The sequence below is a fragment of the Benincasa hispida genome, chromosome 10 (assembly GCF_027475165.1).
Source record: "Benincasa hispida cultivar pf3 chromosome 10, pf3_genome.v1.1, whole genome shotgun sequence".
NCBI lineage: Eukaryota > Viridiplantae > Streptophyta > Magnoliopsida > Cucurbitales > Cucurbitaceae > Benincasa > Benincasa hispida.
The window spans coordinates 4,537,845-4,560,012 of record NC_143487.1 but is presented as its reverse complement, the minus strand read 5'-3'; the positions used below and the strand labels follow the sequence as shown (position 1 = coordinate 4,560,012).

Sequence of the window (22,168 nt, the reverse complement as noted above, 5' to 3'; positions counted from 1 at the left end):
GGGGTTTTTATAAAAAAGTAGGAAAAAAAAATGTAAAGAGTGAGACTCTTATAAGTATAGATCTCATTAAGAAATAAGTTCAACTTTCCTTATGCTTCAGGATATCATGCTCAAACTTTAGGTCATAGGAAGAGAACTCTGTGTTCATTTTAGCATTATTCACTTCATATCACTTGTGTTCAATTATTACCTATTGAACCTGTTTCTTGGGATCTCCAGTCTACAGGTTGGATTTTCCTCACAGTGGTTCATCTCTCTATAGGCATGAGTCCCATCCTTCATGAGGTTTTGTAAACCTTCTCTCTGGCCAGTCCTTTTGTCAAATGATCTACCAAGTTTTCATCAGTTCGTATATGACCCACTCTAACTACACCAGTAGTGAGGAACTCTCTAATGGTACTGTGCTTACAACGTATTTGTCGTTTCTTTCCGTTGTAGAATAGTTATGAACTTTTGTGATTACTGTAGTATTATCGCATGGATCAATATGGCTGGTACCGGCCTTTCCCATAGGGGAATCTCTGATAGCCAACTTTTAAGCCAACCTGCTTCTTCACTAGTTGTTGCTAGTGCTATCATTTTTGACCATCGTCGATTGGGCTAGGATAGTTTGTTTCTTGGACTTCCAAGAGATAGCTTCGCCAGTTATATTAAAGATATAACCACTTGTAGCCTTTAAATCATCCAAGAGGGAGTTCCAGTCAGCATCACTGTATCCTTACAGGACAACGAGATACTTCTGATACTGTAATCATAAGTTCTGGGTTTTCTTCAAATACCTCATACCTCTTTTTATAACATTTCAATGATCTATACTAGGTCTTCTTGTAAACCTACAACATACACTATACCAAGCCTAGTGCAGTCAACAACATATCTAAGACTTAAACTGCCCATGATGCTCACATACTTAGATTGATTAACACTGTCATCAGTGTTCTTGAACAACTTAACACTAGGGTTATAAGGAGTACATGCTGGTTTACATTTAATTGTCTTTCTTTATAATCTTTTATACATAGTGAGATTGATTCAAAGAAATTCCATTTTCAGACCTAGTCACTTTTATGCCTAAGATTACACTCGCTTTTCCTAAGTCTTTCATGTCGAAGTTTGCACTTAATGTAGATTTCACATAAATTATGACGTGTAAGTTCGACCCAAAGATCAACAAATTATCTACATACAGACACAGGATAATACAAAGATTATGTCACACTCCGCTTCAGATTACCCTCTTAACCTTGATGGAGTTGTGACTGTAGCAGTTATCAGCCCTTTTACTGGCACTTACTCCTTAATTAACCCATTTAATTTGCGAAAACCCTGAATACATGCACATTTCATCAACATACTAAACAAATTAATTCAGAACTTAACACATTTACATTACAGGGTTTCATAACATTGTTCATACATGTATATTACAACTTAGTGAGCCCAACATAGAACACTAGTCCCTATATGATAGACACATGTGTACTAAAAAATACAGAGTCCTCAATTAAGCTTCCTTCAACCTGAGTCTTTGAGTGGTAGAGCAGTAACAAAGTTGTCTTCTGGGAACTGACCGCTACCTGAGAGGAAAAACATTTGAAAACATGAGCTAGAAGCCCAATAAGTGACTAACCTTAAAACATAACTTTCATACATAAAGTTGATAGTAAAACTGAAAGCTTTAACTAAAAACATAAACTTGGTAACTATTATTCATGTAATCATTAAGATAACATAGCACAATTTTATGCTTTGCTGACTATGCCTTAGTTTAGAGTGGCCCTCTTGTTCACTATTTACCATGCTTAACTACATTACTACTTAACTGGGAAGGAATCCTTTTTGTTCAACTTCCTAAAAACATAATTTGCATCCTCAGTTGAGAGAGAACCTTTTTCTCAATCCCTCAACGACAATCCATAGTTGTTGTGGAGTAATCTCAACACTACCAATAACAACTTTCCTTAGGTGCACGTGGTTCTAGATAAGTACCGTCATACCTTAGGTACTACCGCTCAGATACCTTCTCTATGTCCTTTAGTATTGAGCTGCTCGGATACTTTCTCTATGTCCTTAAGTATTGAGCTATTCAAATCTAAGTCTGAGCTTTAGTACCTTTTCATCTAGTCCTTCAGTACTGAGCTACTCATGCCGAACTTGCATATTCTTATCTCTTAATGACTTAGGTGCCTTAAAATATTCTGTACTAATGCATCCTCATAATCATTGAAAAGTATAGCATAAACATAACATTAATGAGAGATGCGTTACTTGGGAACTATTTGAGAGTAGTTGTCATAAATAGCTTTCAGTAAACATGTATTGGTAGACATTCATAAAGCATTAGTAATTTACTTAAAACATTTGAAGCATTTAAAGTCACTCACTGTCTTTGGCAATACTCTTCATGTACTTCTCCGTTTGATATTGAACTTTCAATGCTAAGTTCACTGTGTGTTGAACACTTAGCCAAATTCTTAGGCCTTAACATGGATAGGCAGCAACTTCTTCACCATGTGTCTATGCCTTGCCTTAGGCGTTCAAGCTTCCTATGCGCCCAAGCTTTCAAACCACGCCTACTGCCCATCGCATAGCAACATTTGCGTTAATTTTTTAGCTCATGCATCCGTCATATGGCACATCAATGCATGCTTCATGCCTTCGTCTGATTGCGCCCATAAGCTCCGACCAACCTTGTGCCTAACACTTAGTGCGCCTGTATGCATGGTTCAACGCCCACACAGCGCTTGCTCTTATGGTTTTAATATGTGTTGCATGGTCTAACGTTTCTCAGTGCGTCTTGCACCAACTCAGCCTTCAACGCATGCGCTCAGCATCATCGTCAGGCCCCTCAAGCTGCTTGCTTGTTCAACCTAAGCAGCTGCCTGCTTGTTCAAGATTCCAGATTCAATTTTCAATTTTAATCACACATTTTCCAGGTCTTTTCTCTAGCAGTAAACTTGTCTAAAATGTCTTACCAAGCTTACCTTAAAATTTCAGCTCAGAATTCCTCATGGTTGGATCGAAATCCTCAAATCATCAAGACTGGCTCAAGCTTATCTGAGAGCTCAACCTTCAGTGGATTCCTCACACTCCAGCTTGATTCCTGTTGAATTTCCTTCTAGCAATTCAACCTCAGCAACTAGACACGCTCAGTGTTTGAATGGCTCAAAAATTACTCCATTTGCATGAGTGAATTGCTCAAACCCTCTCTTTGAAGTCAAACTTTTTTTTTAAACTAGCAGCTGCATGATCACCTTTTAATATCAAGCTGCCACCTCATCCTTAAAGGGGTAACAACAAACCTGAGCATGACAACTGGCTTAACTGATCAATCACTAAGCTGATCCTTTCCTCTTGGTTATCAACGCAACGGTCAGATCCCAAGCCAACGCTTGTAACCACATGGCCGCATGCCTCTTTCACACAATGCATCACCCAACTTGGCCAACGCATAGCTCACTTAGTGGCTATCGTGTCCCTCATTTGGTCGCATACTCCTAAACCAATGCAGGTCCTAGCCCACGCATAGCTTAGTCTTAACATATCAACCAAGCATTAAGCCTTCCACGCTTCATCACAAAACTTTAGCATGCATTGAGTTTCAATGCCTTGCTGATAACGGGCAAAAATGCACGTTATTACAGCGCTAATTTCTTAAACAATACTGGCTTGCGTTGATAAAATATGTTAGATTGTGTCCAAAAAGAATTAAGTTCATAACATTACGGTCACATGCGTTCATCGCATAGAAACAGTTAATTTTTGTATTTTTATGCAGAATATGCATTGACGCAAGGCGAAAAGCGCGATCACAAGAAGTCAATGGATGAGCGCAGCATTACCACAAGGCTTTGCGGTGATTTGTGGTTGCAAACATCTGCTCAAGAAGAATTGTCGCATAGAGCCGACACAACTTGGTGGGCGCATCTGGGTGAAAGGCATAATTAATCACGATGGGACAGAAAGCTGATGATGGTTGAATCCGAATTCAGTTGACAAGCCGCTAATGATAATAAGTACACTCAGCTTTTCGGTGACAAATATTCGACGCATTAGTCAGAGAATTAAAGCCATCCCATCTGTGCAATCATAAGAGAGAAGCCGCCCTTCACCCTGAAGCTCTATAAATACCGAAGGCATCCTTCAGAAAAGGAGTTCAACTGTTCAGCTAGTTCACTAGTTCAGTGAGTTCATAGTTTAGCCTTGTCCATAGTTTTCCTTTTTATTTTAAGGCAGAGCAAGAGAAGAGCCGAGATGCCAGAAGATTGCTCAGGGAAACTCGAGAGAGAACCTGGAGGCATAAAAAGCAGAGAGCGGGCCGACTCTCGCAAGAGCAAGATTATCTTTTGAACACGAGTAGAAAAGATAGTGTAAAAGCCTGGGAAGCAAGAGATTACTACCAGACTCTTTATTCTCTTCTTGCATTGTTATTTTTTACTTCAACTTTATATTTATACAATGGAAGTTTTTATTCTACATCTATTCACTCTTTTAGCACACATGAGTAGCTAAGCTTATCGAATGGGTTGAGAAGAACTAAGCTAACATGACCTAGGATCTTCATTGCATGCGATTATCTTATTTTATGCTGTGTACAACACCCCTTTAGAGCTACTCGAGAGAGAGTCTAAAGAAAGAACTTGAGACTTGAGAGAGCTAGGTTAGAATCTAGACTCGAGAGAGCAAGATTAGAACTGCATAAACAAGAGATAGGGACTTACAGATAAGCTCTGTTTGTCAACCTGCATCGCATACACCCTAGAGATAGGTATGATATTATGTGGTCGCCTTATTTGTGTGTGTGTCATTTTGTCATCGCATAAATAAGAATAGAGGCTTATGTGTAGGTCCTATGGACTTATCGCATATGTCGCATGCGTTCTAGCATTAGAAGCCGTAGCATTCACATCGAGAGATGGTTTACTATTGTATGTGTGTTGCATGATCGTATAGCATGAATGCATCTTAGAAAGTGTTAGCTAAAACCCTTCTCAACTCGTTCACCGCATACTCATTGCATCTTCCATTTTATCAACTCTTTTTGAAACTCCGCCGCATTTGTTTATTTTTATTACCGCAAACAACATTCCCAACAACTACTTGGTTTATTTGGTTACCGTAAAGTCTTCTGAGAAATTACAACAGTTGCATCAATTGTATGGAAATGGGCTAAGAAATACAATAATTATAAATTGTTGTGAATGCACCCACTAACACCATTGCGATAGTAGAAAAGAATATTTCAAGTCTGTTTTGCAAGAAATCTAGCCACTGTATGCGTTCATGGCTCAAGAGAAAAAAATTAATGGATCTACTTCGCATTGCGCCCATAATTCAGGAATGAATAGATGATTAACGCAATGACGGCGCATGCGACAATCGATCTAGAGCTGAACTTCAATCGCATGCAGTAATAAAAACAACGCCGCATGCGAACACACGATCGAAAGATGCAAATAAGCAATGCAACCGTGGAGGATTCTGACACGTGTACAACTAATCGTTGTGCATTTTCAACGGACTGATTGTATAATAGAAGGAATATTTATTCCACCATTTTCAGAATTTCCATAACAATAAAGTGGGGACCACAAGTCAGAGAGTCAAAGATTTCATCTATAAATACCCTCAAAGAATTCACTAAAAGATATACTTGATATGGGGAATAATTGATACGAGGCTATTGAGAGAAAGGCTGATCTAAGTGTTGATCGAAGAAGATCCGGGAAGAAAAGAGACAAGGCCGAGAGGTGAGTCTCAGGGCGAATCATTCCAAATCCTCGCCGTGAAGCTCTGTACCTAGATCAACTCTACCGGTTGAGCAAGCCTGAGAGGGAAGCTCATCCTTCCATTCACTCCATCTACGCCGGCAAGCAATCTCTCTATCCAGATCGATGTCAAGACATTGGCACTCTTCTGTATCTGTTTCTAACTCTTATTCATCAATTGTATTTCACCTTCTTAGTCTAAATCATTCACAACCATGTATCAGACGCTTGATTTTATAATTAATTGTCATGATCATTCTCATTTCCACATTTCTGTCTATTTCCGTTCCTCTATTAATCGCCTTTTCTACGATGTTTTCTTAATCCCTTGGTGATTAATATGAATTAAACAAGTAACTTAAGTTGTGCTAAAGAAATAAAGATGTTTAGCTAAAGCTTGCTAGAAGGCATCTTCACCTGTGAGAGCATAAGTGAAGATGCTATTTTGATATGTCGAGAGAAGGTTAGAAGAATGCGTTAACTAAAGCAAGAAGTACTTCTAGAGATGGAAACAACCATGCGTTCACTACGTTCGTCCCTATTCCACCACAGAGATGTGGGAATCGCGGCCGATCACTGAGAGGTGTACGCCAAGGGAAAGCGGAACCGTACTTATATCTTTAACACAATTAAGGAACTTGCGATGTTTGTACTAATTACCATTTATCTTTCAGCTTCGCACATAAGCCTTGCCACCACATAAGATGATCTTTGTATATTCTTCACATTCAGTCTCAACCTCGGTATCTTGTATGATGTAACTTGTATCTTGTATCATCATAGCTTAGGTTTATTTTATTGCACTTTACTTCTATCACAATTTACTTTATTATCGCATTTTTCCTGCTTATCTTTACTTTTCTGTAGAATTTACTTCATCGCATTTTTAAATACCTGTACACACAACTTTTATTAAATTAAAAAACCCCCGGTCGTATATATCACAAATATAATGCAATTAACCTATAAAAATCCTTGTGTTCGACCTCGGATCACACCGAGAAACTTGCGGTGAAATTATGCCTTGTTTCAACGCATAGTATACTAGAAGATTCTCATAAATAACGCATATCTAGAAGTAGTATCACATAAATAAAATGTGTCTGAATAAGCATAACACAGTATCCACATTCCATTCCCATTCCAAGTCATTGAGTTTATGGTAACATGAGCTTGTATGATGCATCATTCATCACAATCCATATGCCTATTTGGAATCACCGAATCTTAAGCGTTGTATGGCATCATCGCATTTTGTGTCATCAACAAGTTTATGGCGCCATTGCCGGGGAACTGGTAACGGGGACAGGGACTTGAACCTTGCTTGCATCATTGTATAGCTTATACCAGCAACAAGTTTATGGCGCCGTTGCCGGGGAACTGGTTAATGTTTAGTGTTGAATATGTTTGTGGTATTTTGCAGGACAGATCTCTTTGTACTGGCTGTTCAACGCGGAGAGCAGTCTGACGGCTTATGAGTGCTGGAGTAATCCAAAAATTCTAAGCGGACCCAGAGATCAAGTGTATTATTCGCGTAAAAGCACATTAGGGCCGACTTAAGCAGTGAAGAAGCATGGCTAATCATAATGAGGCACCCGCAGGGAATCAAAGGGAAAATTGGCCAGCATAAGAATCCATATTTCTTGTTGCTGACCGTAACGTTCCAATGAGAGACTATGCGGCACTGGATTTCTACAACTTCTCACCAGGAATCTTAAGACCAACGGTTTAAAAGAATGTAAGCTTTGTAATCAAACCAATTATGCTGCAGATGATTCAGAATGTGGGGCAGTTTGGAGGATTACAAGGAGAAGACCCACATGCGCATTTGACGAATTTTGTAGACATGTGCAGCGCATTCTCCATGCCTGGTGTGACTCAAGAAAGACTTAGGTTATATCTTTTCCCATACACACTACGGGACGAAGCAAAGAGGTGGGCTTAATCGTTAGATCCGGATGAGATTAAAGCATGGGAACAGTTGGTTGACAGGTTCATGAATAGGTTCTTCCCTCTAGCCGTCAAGCAAGGATACGGAGGGATGTATTGAATTTTGAGCAAAAGGGTTATGAAACTTCAAGCACTACCTGGGTGCGTTTCAAACAATTAGTGAAGAGTTGTCCACATATCGGAATTCCCGATATCATTCTGAAGGAGACATTTTACAATGGCTTAGATCAATCAATCCAAGCAGTTGCTGATGCCTCCGTAGCAGGAGGATTAATGGACAGATCATATACGGAAGCCAAGAGCATATTAGATCGCATCTCACGACATTCTGATGAGTGGATTGATACCGGGTTTGAGGAAAGTGGTCTAGAGCAAGAAAGAGTAGAAAGTGCCGATGTGTCAACTGATACAATGAGCACACTGGTAGATCAAATGACCACGATGACCTCTCTCCTTCAGACGGTGGCTAATCAACAGAAGAATCTCTCTCAAGGTTCAGCGTAAGTTACGCGTTGATGTACATGGCCGCAATGAATTGCGTTCAATGTAGGGAGGGATAACCAGCAGAAGTCTGTCCGTGGAATCAACAGGCTGAATATTCTGTCTATAATGAGTCATTTGGCAACATCTACAACTCTGGTTGGTGGGATCACCAACTTTAAGTTGGGACGGGAATCATAACCAGAGGTGCCATAGTTTCCATCAGAATAGTTATCAAGGGGATTGAGGCAACCCTCCAGTCTTCATTAATCTAGACTGTAGCCCAGGTAACTGTCAAAGTATACCACCCTATGACCAACCGTTCTTATATGATACCTCTTGCAGTACCTTATCTCTGGAGACTTCACTGAAGCCTTATTTCGATAAGAGCGAGGCAATTAAACAATCGTAAGCTGACTCCCTTAGAGGTTTGGAAGAGCAGATTGAACTGCTTGCAATGGAGTTGAAAAATAAAATGCCTGGTATGCTGCCTAGCAGTTGAGAAGCATTGAGGTCACGAGGTAAAGAGCAATGTCGTGCAGTGATATTGAGAAGTGGTAAAACAACAACCCCTATGCCATCAGTACCAGATTCTACAACAAAACCAGTAGATTTAACTGTTGATGGTGACCAATCAACCAGTAGTGGAAAAAGTACCAGTTCAGAAGTAAGTTCACCTACAAAAGATGAAGCTCCTCAAGACTTGAATTCTAAATTAACGCAACCTCTAGGTAATGAAATGCAGCAAGAACAGGACCTCAACAAACAACCAAGTGAACAAGAAGTACGATGGGATCCTCCACCTTTCCCATCCAGGTTGAAGAAGAAAGACGATAGTAAGCAATTTCAGAGGTTCCTGGACATTCTTCGATAGCTATACATCAATATTCCCCCGATAGATGCGCTGGAACAGATGCCGAGCTATGTAAAATTTCTCAAGGATATTCTCGCTAATAAAAGAAAGATCGGGGAAAATGAAATAGTTACGCTAACATATGAATGTACTGCACTATTTCAAAACAATATCCCCACCAAAATAGAGGATCCTGGGAGTTTTACATTGCCCTGCACAATAGAAGGGAAGATGGTCGGAAACGTGCTGTGCGATTTTGGGGCGAGCATAAATCTAATGCCCTTGTCGATCTTTAAGAAGCTAGATATCGATAACGCAAGACCAACCACGATCACATTACAGTTGGCCGATAGATCGATAAAGCATCCTGAGGGAAAAATAGAGGATGTACTCGTGCAAGTAGGCAAGTTTATCTTCCCGGCGGACTTTGTTATATTGGATTATGAAGCTGACAGAGAAGTACCTATCATCTTGGGTCACCCATTCCTAGCAACAGGCCGAGCACTAATCGATATGCAAAAAGGAGAACTGACCATCAGAGTCGACGATCAGAAAGTAAAGTTCAACATTTTAAATGCATTGAAGTACCCAAGTGATATTGAGAATTGCCAATATATTGAAGAACTATGGGAAGGATCTTGGCACGAACTCCTAGAGAAGCTGAAGGAAGAAGATTTTAGAATCGGCGCAATGTTGGAGGAGGATTGCGCCGTAATTCACGTTGAATAAAATTTTGAACCACTCAAGTTATCTGAACGAACTTCACAATGCATTAAGCCATGCTTGGAAGAACCACCTATGCTAGAGTTAAAGCCGCTGCCTGTGCACCTTAAGTATGCTTACTTAGAAGATAACAACACATTATCGGTTATCATTTCTGCCTCACTGAGTAAGGAGAAAGAAGATACACTCATACAGATCCTGAGAAGTAATGCAAAGGCTTTAGGATGGACCTTGGCAAACATTCGAGGAATCAGTTCCTCGTATTATATGCACAAGATTCGTCTGGAAGAAGGAAAGACAGGATCGATAGAAAGGCAACGATGTTTAAACCCTGCCATGAGGGAGGTCGTGAAGAAGGAAATAGTGAAGTGGCTGGACGCAAGAGTCATCTACCTGTTATCTGATAGCAGTTGAGTGAGCCCAGTGCAATGTGTTCCAAAGAAAGGAGGGATGACAGTCGTCACTAATGACAAGAATGAATTAATTCCAACAAGAACTACCACGGGGTGGAGAATATTTATGGATTATCGCAAGTTAAATTTGCCCACTAAAAAGGACCATTTCCCACTCCCATTCATTGACCAAATGTTAGACAGACTTGCGGGGAATGAATTTTTGTGTTTTCTTGACGGCTATTCAGGGTACAACCAAATAGCAATTGTGCCAGAGGATCAGGATAAAACAACCTTCACGTGCCCATTTGGTACGTTTGCATTCCGACGCATGCCATTTGGACTCTGTAATGCGCTAGGCACTTTCCAACGATGCATGATGGCGATATTCTATGACTACTTGGAGGAGTCAGTCGAAGTATTCATGGACGATTATTTGCCACCAACTGAGAATGCTAGGAGAAGGAAATTAATAACAAATTTTGAGAGCAAAGAAAGGGTAGGTCAATGCATTTGCTGAAACGACCGCAAGTTGTGTCATTTGCAGAGATGCTCATTCGATGGAGGAATGTCCAACTAACCCGCAGTCAGTATGCTTCATAAAGAATAACCCCTATTTCGATATATATAACCCTGGGTGGAGAAACCACCAAAATTTTGTGTGAAAAAGTCAACGACAAGACTTCCAACCAGTGGCGCAAAAAGGAGGGCCACCGGATTTTTCTCCCAAAACAACAGTCCAACGCATAGTCAAGCTAGCAGCTCGCAAACACCGCAATCTTCGTCCTTAGAGAGCTTGTTGAGGCAGTACATTGAGAAAAATGAATCAGTGCTTTAGAATCAAGCAACATTCATTCGAAATCTTGAAATTCAGCTGGGACAAATTGCGGGCAAGCTTAAAAATAGACCGTAAGGAGCGTTGCCAAGCTCAATTGAGCTTCCTCGCAATGCTGGGGGTACCGGGAAGGAACAATGCTTAGTAGTATCCGTGCTAAGCGACAAAATGACTATGGAAGTAAGGGAGGAATTCATCTGGACCAACTTGAATGCGGTGACAACCGAGGACCGGTTGGCTTATAATTGAAAAAAGGCCAAGAAAATGAGCCACGAAGTTGCCTTCACTCTCAAGCCTTCAAAACATGAGACAGACAAGATCACAATAGTGGCCGCAACACAAAATGTTATGATCCCACAAAAAATGTGCGACCTAGGAATCTTCACGATACATGCTCCATTGGAGGGGTCTACAGTGGCCAAGCACTATGTGATCTTGGGGCGAGTATAAACATAATGCCATTATCAATCTTCAAACGATTGAGTGCACACTCACGCCCACGATAGAGATTCTCCTGCTTGCGAACAGATCCCAAATACATCTTGAAGGAGAGCTGAAAAATGCCGCAATCTTAATTGATAAATTCATCTTGCCAGTAAACTTTTTCATTTTAGATTATAAAGCGGACGAAGATGCGTCCATCATATTGGAACGACCATTCCTTTCGACCGGTTAGGCTCAAATTTATATACGCAAGGGGGAGATTATAATGAACATTCATGAGGAAAAGCTCTAGATTAAGGTAGTTAAAATCCCAGAGGACAAAGAAAAGAGGGAAAAGCCATAGTGGACGTGAAAAGACCAGCTTGTAATAAGCAGTCCCTGAGTTACTATATAATTCAACCTCATCAGGAACACGACTCTTTTGAATATCCTTTTTCCTGCATCAATACTTCATGAACTTTCACCATACTCATTATATCTATTATCGAAATTACTTTGTTGTTGTATGCACTTTTCTTATTCTCTAAAAAAAAAAATATGAAAATAACAACTCCACTGTCAACGCAATGGGGAAACTGATGTTGATAATAGTTAAGTTTTGAAGGGCACTTACCTGTAATTGGATGTCCACATGACACACATGGGGGCAAGCGAAAATGGAAGTAAGTCGCCAGGATCAATGCATAAATAAATGACCGCAACTCCGCTGCTAAGTAGGTATGAGTTTTGTCTGAGAAAGAGCGCATTGCTCGTAGTTGGATGTCCGCCTGACACATGTGGGGGCAAGCCAAAACTTAGGCAAGGCACTTGGATTAGCGCATGGTCAGAAAAAAATAATAATATTAAGAAATAGGCAAGGATAAAAACCATTTGACACCCCGGTGGAAACGTTTTCTTTTTGAAATAAATCATGCGATGTCCCAGAATTTAGTAAAGTCTTTCTGAAGGTTAAACTTGCGGTCCCTAGGACTTAGAAATATTTTGAGAGGAGACTTGAATAAGAATTGAGGCAATTTTGGTGTATAGGATTTTAATGGAATATCCTTGAGAAATCTAGGAAAAGAGAATTGCGGTCAACTTGCTAAAGGAAATCTTTAGCTTATGCTTGAGGAAAAACATTGTTTAAATTTGGGGGTGTGATAACGGGTAGAAATGCGCGTTATTACAGTGCTAAGTTCTTAAACAATGCTGGCTTGCATTGATAAAATATGTTAGATTGTGTCCAAAAAGCATTAAGTTTATAACATTGCGATCGCATGCATTCATTGCTTAGAAACAGTTAATTTTTGTATTTTTATGCAGAATATGCGTTGATGCAAGGCGAAAAGCGCGATCACAAGAAATCAACAGATGAGTGCAGCATTACTGCAAGGCTTTGTGGTGATGTGTGTTTGTAAACATCTGCTCAATAAGGATTGCCGCATAGAGTCGGCGTAACTTGGTGGGCGCATCTGGGTGAAAGGCATAATTAATTAAGATGGGACAGAAAGCTGATGACGGTCGAATCCGAATTAAGTTGACAAGCCGCTAACGATAAGAAGTACACTCAGCTTTTCGGTGACAAATATTTGGCGCATCAGTCAGAGAATTAAAGCCATACCATCACTGCAATCATAAGAGAGAATCCGTCCTTTTTAACGCATAATTTATATCTTTAAGCATATGGAAAAATATGAATGTAAATGAATGAACAAGTCCATGTCCCCGTAACCAGTTCCCCGACAACGGCGCCATAAACTTGTAACGCAAAAATTGATCTTATGTCACATAACGCATGAATGGATATGATGCAAGTTCATGTGATACTACTTCTAGATATGTGTTAATTATGAGAACCTTGTAGTATACTATGCGTTGTCACAAGTTTCCTTGCGTTGAAACCAAGTATAATTTCACTTCACATTTCTCGGTGTGATCCGAGGTCGAACATAGGGACTGTTTGAGGTTATTGCGTTATGTTTGTGATACATGCGACTAGGGGTTTTTCAATTTATAAAAGTTGTTGTGTACAAGAATATAAACATGCGATAAAGTAAAGTAAATCGATAAAGTTGCGATAATAAAATAAATTTTGTTAATGTAAATTGCGATAAAGTAAATCTAATCTAAGATTATACAAGATACAGGTTTCAGGATACAAGATACTAAGGTCAAGGCTAGCTGTGGTGATTATGCAAAGATCTTGTAATGCGATGACAAGTCTTATGTGTGAAATAGAAAGAGAAAAGATAACTAGTACAAATCTCGCAAGTTCCTTAATTGCATTAAAGGCATAAATACGGTTATGCTTTTCCCTTGAGTACACCTCTCGGTGATCAATCAGAATTAGTATATCCAGTAAGGATCAAATCCTTAGTACCATATACAAGCATATAATCTCTCGTTCTCCGAAGATACTGGAGAATTTTCTTAACAACAGTCTAATGATCATATCCAGGATTGGACTGAAATCTACTGACTATTCTTACGACATAGCATATATCGAGACGAGTATACAAAATTGCATATATTAAATTCCCTACTACTGATGCATATGGAATGCAATTCATCTTCTCAACCTCTTGAGGTGTCTTAGGACTTTATTCCTTAGACAAGTGAATTCCATGTCTAAAAGGTAACAACCCTTTCTTGGAATTTTGAATTTTTTAACTAGACAACATCTTGTCTATATAAGATGCTTGAGACAATGCTAATGTTCTGTTCTTGCGATTTCGGACTATTTGTATTCTAAGAACATATTGTGCTTCTCCGAAATCTTTCATTTCGAATTGCGAAGCCAACCATCTCTTAACATTAGCTAGAAATTCTACCTCATTCCCAATGAGTAGAATATCATCAACATACAACACCAGAAAAGCGATAGTTTTATTAATGATTTTCTTGTATACACATAATTCGTCAACATTTTGTTCAAAGCCATAAGATTTGATCGCAGTGTCAAATCTAATATTCCAGGATCTAGAAGCTTGTTTCAACCCATAAATGGATCGATTAAGTTTGCAAACCTTTTTCTCTTGATCCTACTGTATAAACCCTTTTGGTTGAGACATATAGATACTCTCTTCAAGATAGCCATTCAGAAAAGCTATCTTGACATCCCTTTTCCATATTTCATAATCATAAAATGTAGCTATGGACAAGAGTATTCTAATTGACTTTATCATGGCAATCGGAAAGAAAGTTTCTTCATAGTCTACCCCCTCTCTTTGGTAAACCCTTTTGCCACAAGTCTTGCCTTGAAGGTTTGTACCTTACCAGCTTGGTCTCATTTTCTCTTGTAGATCCATTTGCAACCGATAGGTTTTACCTCTTCAGGTTGATCTACAAGATCCCAGATAGAATTGAAATACATAGATTTCATTTCAAGGTCCATGACTTTAATCCATTGGTCTTTATCCACATCATTCATTGCTTGGTTAAAATACAATGGATCCTCTAAACCATCATCTGGTATGATGACTTGAGGTTCAGTTAAACCCATGTACCGGTCAGGCTGTTGTTCAACCCTCCCACTACGACGAGGCATTCTCAACTCTTGAGAAGGGTGTGAAGTCCCAGTTTGATCAACAACTCTTGTTGATGGAGCTACTCTATGAACAACTCTTGTTGATGGACCTGCTTTATCAACAACTCTTATTGATGGACCTTACTGCAAGGTTGATGATTCTTCACATGATCTTCCTCTAGGAAGGTTGCATTTGTCGATACAAATACCTTATCTTCCTGAGGATCATAAAAGAAAGCACCTTTTATTTCTTTTGGGTAGCCTACAAATAGGCATACTTTTGAACGGTGTTCCAACTTTTTAGGATTTTGTACCAACACATGTGGTAGGCAATCCTAAATTCTGAAATGACGTAAATTTCCTTTATGTCCTCTCAAGAGATCGTAAGGCATTTCAAAAACACTTTTTGAGGGAACCATGTACAATGTATACACTTCAGTTCCAACTGCATGTCCCCAAAAAGAATTTGGTAACTGAGTATAACTCATCATAGAACGAACCATGTCTAACAAGGATCTATTTCTCTTTTCTGCCACACTGTTTTGCTGAGGTGTGCCAGAGGCTGTGAGTTGAGACTGAATTTCATGTTCTATCAAATAGTTTTGGAATTTTATGTCCATATACTCACCACCATGATCCGATCAAAGTGTTTTAATCTTTTTACCTAATTGGTTTTCAATCTTAGCCTTATACTCTTTAAACTTTTGAAAAGTTTCAGAGTTTTGGTGCATTAGGTAAATAGACCGGTTGAGTTTGTAACCAGAATTTTACAAAATAACGACGATTTTAACTATGAAAACAAGTTGTTATTTGTTAACCCTAGGTGAACATGCATCTTATCTTTGTTATGGATTTTAAATGTCTACTCTATTTTCATAACAACTTATAAAACTTTATACATGCTTTCGATCCATAACATACATCAAGCATTTCAGGATTTAGTATAACACTTTATATTAAACACTTGAAACCCTAAACATGCATACTATATATTATAACCTTTTATAACATATTTTCAATGCATGCTACATGCTTCTTATGGTGAGATTTTAAATCTACTTGGCATACTATATGTACATACAAGATTTATTTAATTATAACATACATTCATAATGCATAAATAATCAAACATTTACTGATATGGATCAGTTTTGGCATCCTAAGCAAGCAAACAGCCTATATTAGTACAACAATAATAAAAACTAACTTCAAATAACTTCTGGACTTCATGAATCGACCCGAACCACTCGAACCGGGCCTTCAAGGCTCCAAAAAGAGTTGAACTGGCCAAAATCGAACCTCCAATATCCGAATCGACTAAATTGGTTTACTTGAACCATCGATCATGTCACGCGTGCGTCTTCTGAGTTGGGATGAGTAACGTTGCAATGCTTCATCCGAGCGTTGCAATGCCACAGGTTGTCTAAAAATTGTTTTCCAACGCTCTACAAACAGCGTTGCAAGGCTGCATTGCAGTAGCTTCAATTCTAGGTTTCTGATATTGACCTTCCTTGCTTCTTTCTTCAGTTACAACCTAATTGCAACTTTATTGACTCTAACAGATTTATAGACTCTTAATCACACATATAGGCCCATAAACAAAGAGTCAATTACAACAATTATCACTAAAGAGAAATTTAATGTCAAAACTGAAATTATCTATATCAACTCCTATTTTCATACAAGCTATGAAAATCACACACGAAATTAAAATTAATACGAATTGAGTGCTTAAATCATGCTTTGGTACCAATTGATGGGTTTAGAATGCAATTAGAGGAAGTAAACAGAATCATTAAGCACTCTAATTCAATCAATTTTAGCAACTAAGCAAGTATGTTCATAAACTTAAAATAGGGTTTTGAAGATCTACCTTTGTTGAACTCTTTAATCCTTAAATTCCAACACGAAATTCCTCTCCAAATGATTGAAATCCAGATTGTAGTATACATACTCAATTGTGTTCCTTCCAAGAGTACTGCGAGAACACCTCTGGAGTTGTGGAACGAACGTAAAGCTAGTTTACGTCACTTCCGAATTTGGGATTGTCCTGCACATGTGTTTTAGGTGAATCCCAAGAAGTTAGAACCACGGTCGAGGTTATGCCTCTTTGTAGGCTATCCCACGAACGTATACATACTCAACGAGGGGATTGTTTTTATGATCCATCGAAAAATAGGGTGTTTGTTTCCACGAATGTTACTTTCCTGGAGGAGGATCGTATTAGGGAGCACAGTCCACGTAGTAAAGTCGTGTTACGTGAGCTTTCCAATGAAACTACTGAAACTTCAACAAGAGTTGTTGACGAGCCTGCTTCATCAGTAAGAGTTGTTGATGATAGTTCATCTAGTAGGTCGGTTCCACCTCAAGTTTGAGGGAACCTCGACATAGAGGGAGGGTTGCGAACCCGCCCATTTATGCTTTCACGAAAATCTTAGCTATGATAGCAGATGGCGACGTTGAGGATCCCTTGTATTATCAGAAGGCAATGGAGGATGTTGACCAGAATGAATGGGTCAAGGCCAAGGATCTTTAGATGAAGTCGATATACTTCAACTCAATATGGGATCTTGTAGATCTTCCTGATGGGGTAAGACCTATAGATTGTAAATGGATTTACAAGCGCAAAACTGGGTGCTGATGGGGAGGTGAAAATCTTCAAGCCTCGACTTGTGGCAAAGGGTTATACCTTGGTAGCGGGAATAGACTATGAGGAGTATTTCTTGCATGTTTCCATGTTAAAGTCGATCAATATCTGCCTGTCCATTGCAACTTATTATAATTATGAGATCTGGCAAATGGACGTCAAGACGGCCATTCTGAATGGAAATCTTGAGGAGACCATTTACATGGTGCAACCCGAGGGATTCATAGCCCAAGGTAAGGAGCAAAATGTTTGCAAACTGAATCGTTCCATTTATGGGTTGAAACAGGCGTCTAGATCTTGGAACATATGGTTTGATACTAAGGTCAAATTGTATGGCTTTGACAAGAACGTGATGAACTTTGTGTCTACAAGAAGATCGTCAATGCTTCAGTAGTTTTCTTAGTGTTGTATGTAAACTATATACTACTCATTGGGAATGATGTAGGTCTACTGTCTGCAGTTATGACCTGGCTAGTGACCCAATTCCAAATGAAAGATTTGGGAGAGACTTAGTTTGTTCTGGGGATACAGATCTTTCGGAATCGTTAGAACAAAGTGCTAGCATTGTCTCCGGTAACGTACATTGACAAGATGATGCTCAAGTACTAGATGCAGGACTTCAAGAGGGGCCTACTACCATTCAGGCATGGAGTCACTTTGTCCAAGGACATGTGTCCTAAGACGCCTCAAGAGGTTGAGGAAATGAGACGAGCCTTATATGCGTCTGTCATTGGCAGTTTGATGTATGCGATGGTCTGCACTAGGCGAGACATTTGCTACGCTGTGGGCATAATGAGTAGGTATCAGTCTAACCCAGGCCAGGGTCACTAGATAGTAGTGAAGAATATCCTCAAGTATCTTTGGAGAATGAGGGATTACATGTTCGTTTTGATCCTTACTGAATTCTGACTTTGAGACTGATAAGGACTCTCCCAAGTCCACTTCAAGGTCAGTCTTTTAACGGAGGAGCTGTAGTTTGGCGAAGTACTAAGCAGGGGTGCATCACCGACTCCATTATGAAGGCAGAGTACGTAGTGGCTTGCGAAGTTGCTAAAGAGGCCATTCGGCTCAAGAAGTTCTTGATAGAACTGGGAGTTGTTCCAAATATGTTTAGGCAAATCACCCTCTATTGTGACAATAGTGGTGCTTTAGCGAACTCCAAGAAGCCTAGGAGTCACAGGCATGACAAACACATAGAGCGGAAGTATCACCTGATTCGCGAGATAGTGCATCGGGTGGACCTGATAGTTACGAAGATCGCTTCAAAGCACAATGTTGCTGACCCGTTTATGAAGGCTTTCATGGCTATAATGTTTGGGGGTCACCTTCAGAGCATGGGACTATGCGACTACTCGTGGCCGGACTAAGGCAAGTGGGAGATTTTCTTGTACTGGGCTTTTATGCCCTAGTTTATTGTTTTGTACTTGTTTTTGTACCCCTCACTTCGCTTTGAGGATATGTGGGAGATTTTTGGGGTTGATGCCCTAAAGTCTCATGTCCTGTAGCTTGTAAACAGCTTGTACGAATGCTTGTGATGTATAATATATGATATTTACTTCACTTCTTGATTTTGCTCATCTGAATGTTTTATTTGTTTTACCACAAACCAATAAACAAAAATCCCTAGTAATTTTTATGTAACTTAAGCATGTATGCAGTGACATACAAGTGGATGATGTCTTAAGTGATAACCAAAATGGTCTATAGTATATGGATATAGGAGGGAAACCTTATCCTGGTAACGCTATGGATGCGGCCTGCTTTGTGGAATAGTTACAAGTGTTGTGACTTGTCACAAATGGTTTGATCCTGATCATTCGTGTAGGGGACATGCGAGCGGAGGCGTCCTATACAAAGAGTTTATATAAGACGTGATCACGAAGTGTTAATGTCTCGTTATATAACACCATTCATGATAGAGACTTCACTTCACTAGGATGACCATAGGTAACATGACCTCAATCTTGAGTAAGTTGGGAACTCCTGCCATTGAGAGCGGTCCTTTGATTTGCATGGGTGCGAGTGGCTAGACCACTGACTCAAACCTACCATTTTGGGGATTCATCTGATTTGAGAGCTGGGAACTCAGTTACACAAGATGGAATTCATTATTTCCCTGAAGCATGGGCAAGTAGATAGATAGCTCCCTTAAGGGCTGATTCCAGGGCTTGAACGATGTGGTGCCACACATCTTCTCATGGCTCAAGATGTGTTCACACATAGTTTGACTATGTTGTATTGTTCATTAGCGGGATCAGTGGTACTTAAGAAGTGAGATGTAACTTTAGGGGCAAAAAGGTAAATTGGCCCATATGTACTTGCGAGCATCTGTGAAGGGTTATCGTACTCATGATTGGTTATATCCGATGGTCACAAAAATATATCTGTGGTAAGAAGAGTTCGACTGTCGGTCTTTAGTGGAATGCCTGACAGTTAGCAAATGGTGGATCTCGTGGCTAAAAAGTTTAGTTAGCTATTCACATATTATTGGTGCTTCGAGCCATAGGTCTATAAGGTCCCTTTGGTAGTTTGGATAAAAGTTGAGAATCAGTTTAGGGGTCAATTTGAAATGTTCAAATTGACAAGAGGGAGTCCGATTATATACAATATAATTGAATTGGTTAATTATATATGATATAATTGACTAAATGTATGTGATACATTATTTTGGATGAAATTGGATAAAAATTTGATTTATATCAAGTAGAGGAGAAAACACTATAGTTGATATATGATATCAAACTATAGATTAAGAATATAATATGATTATATTTATTATTTTATTAATTAGGCGGTTATGAGATAATTGGCCGAAGTTTTTTCCGAATTCGTGCGATTGTGGGAAGTTCAATTTAGTTTTAGTAACTGAAGAATAAAATTAAAATAGTTTTCATTTTGCTAAAGACATGCTAGATCGCTCACGGTGTGAAAGTCTTCTATCGCTTATTATTGAGAGCCTATACGATAGCGCCCACCTACTAAACGATTGCACATCTGCGTTTCCTAAATGACACCCGCGATTTCTTAAATGTTCGCTTATCTTTACTAGATGATCGCTTAGTACATGAGCATATCTGAATTATCGCTCACCTTTTACCTAGACGATCGCTTAGCAATTACTACACGATCATGTACCCCAACCTAAACGATGAAGCACCCGACTATACGATAGTAATCCCTTTCTCCCACTTGCTTGTTCATAGTACATGATAGTTTTTCCTCCTCCCCTCTACAAATTCCATCAAAGCCTACCCTTTGGATTCTCCCTCCGAGAATAGTTAGAGCTTCGAGTGGTGGTGTCGTCCCGGTTCGCTGTTGTTCGTGCGCTGCTGTTCATGTAGATGACCGTGGTGTTGATAGGCGATTGCTTGTTGGACGAGAAAGAGCGTAAGGAGTTTGTTCACAGTAACAATGAGATTTCTGAAGAAAATTTTCAACTGGTAAGTCTCTCAGTCTCTTGTATTTTATCTTTTAAAGCATGCTCGTAATTTGTGTTTTCAATGCATATCTATATGTTAGAATGTGTGTGCGAAAATTTTGTCACAATGAAATCAGAAAGATCCGCTTCTGCTCGTAGGTACTCTTGTATAAGAGTTCCTTCACATATGTCTCCACATATAGTTCAGGACTCATACAATAATCTACAATGTTAGTTTATTGGATTAGGGTTATTTAGGAAGGATAAATACAAGATAAACAATAACTATTTATTGCAATAAATATTAATAACACTTTATTAATGATTGGTCAAATGTTACGTTTACTATCTATGAGTTTTAGGGCATAAAACCCAACAAACTCCCACTTGAACTAAAACTTTAGTTAGTGAGATGTATATACAATAAATAATCCAAAGGTTGAAATGTTAAATGTATAAGTACATTATATGAAAATTAAATATACAAATACAATAAACTAGGGCATCCTTACACCCATTACACATCTCCCACTTGCCCTCGATTAAACTATATACTTGACTCGCAATCCTATACTCTCTAGATGACCCTCAAATACTTTAGCCGATAGAGGCTTCGTAAATGGAACAATGATGTACACTGAAGCGTTCTTCATGATGATCACGTCTCCTTGTTGCACTATCTCCCATATTAGGTGATACTTCCTCTCTATATGCTTCCTCGTTTGTGGCTGCGACGTTCTTTCGAGTTGGCTATTGCCCCACTATTGTTATAGTATAATGTAATGGGAAATTCCATATTTGGAACAACTTCCAAATTTGTGAGGAACTTCCTGAGTCAAACTACTTCCTTAGCTGCTTCACAAACAACTACATACTCAACCTCTATAGTGGAGTCTGTTATGCATCTCTGCTTGATGCTTTCCCAAACTACAACTCCCCCTTAAGGTTGAACACTAACCTTGATGTAGATTTCTAAAATCCTTGTCAATCTGGAAGTTAGAGTCGGCGTATCCTGTAAGGATCAATATCTTAGCCCTATATACCAGCTTGTAGTCCTTCATTCTCTAAAGATATTTGAGAATGTTCTTAACCATCGTCCAATGGTCTAACCTTAGATTGGACTGGTACGTACTGACTATACAATCGCAAAGTA

At 39.2% G+C, this 22,168-nt stretch overlaps 1 protein-coding gene across 1 annotated transcript; it reads left to right on the top strand.

The window, feature by feature from the left end:
- The first annotated feature begins 9,282 nt into the window (after positions 1-9,282).
- Positions 9,283-9,780, top strand: LOC150033051 (uncharacterized). The gene has a single exon (XM_090305911.1). It carries the CDS (start codon positions 9,283-9,285, stop codon positions 9,778-9,780), a length of 498 nt encoding a protein of 165 aa, XP_090162037.1.
- The last annotated feature ends 12,388 nt before the right edge of the window (positions 9,781-22,168 follow it).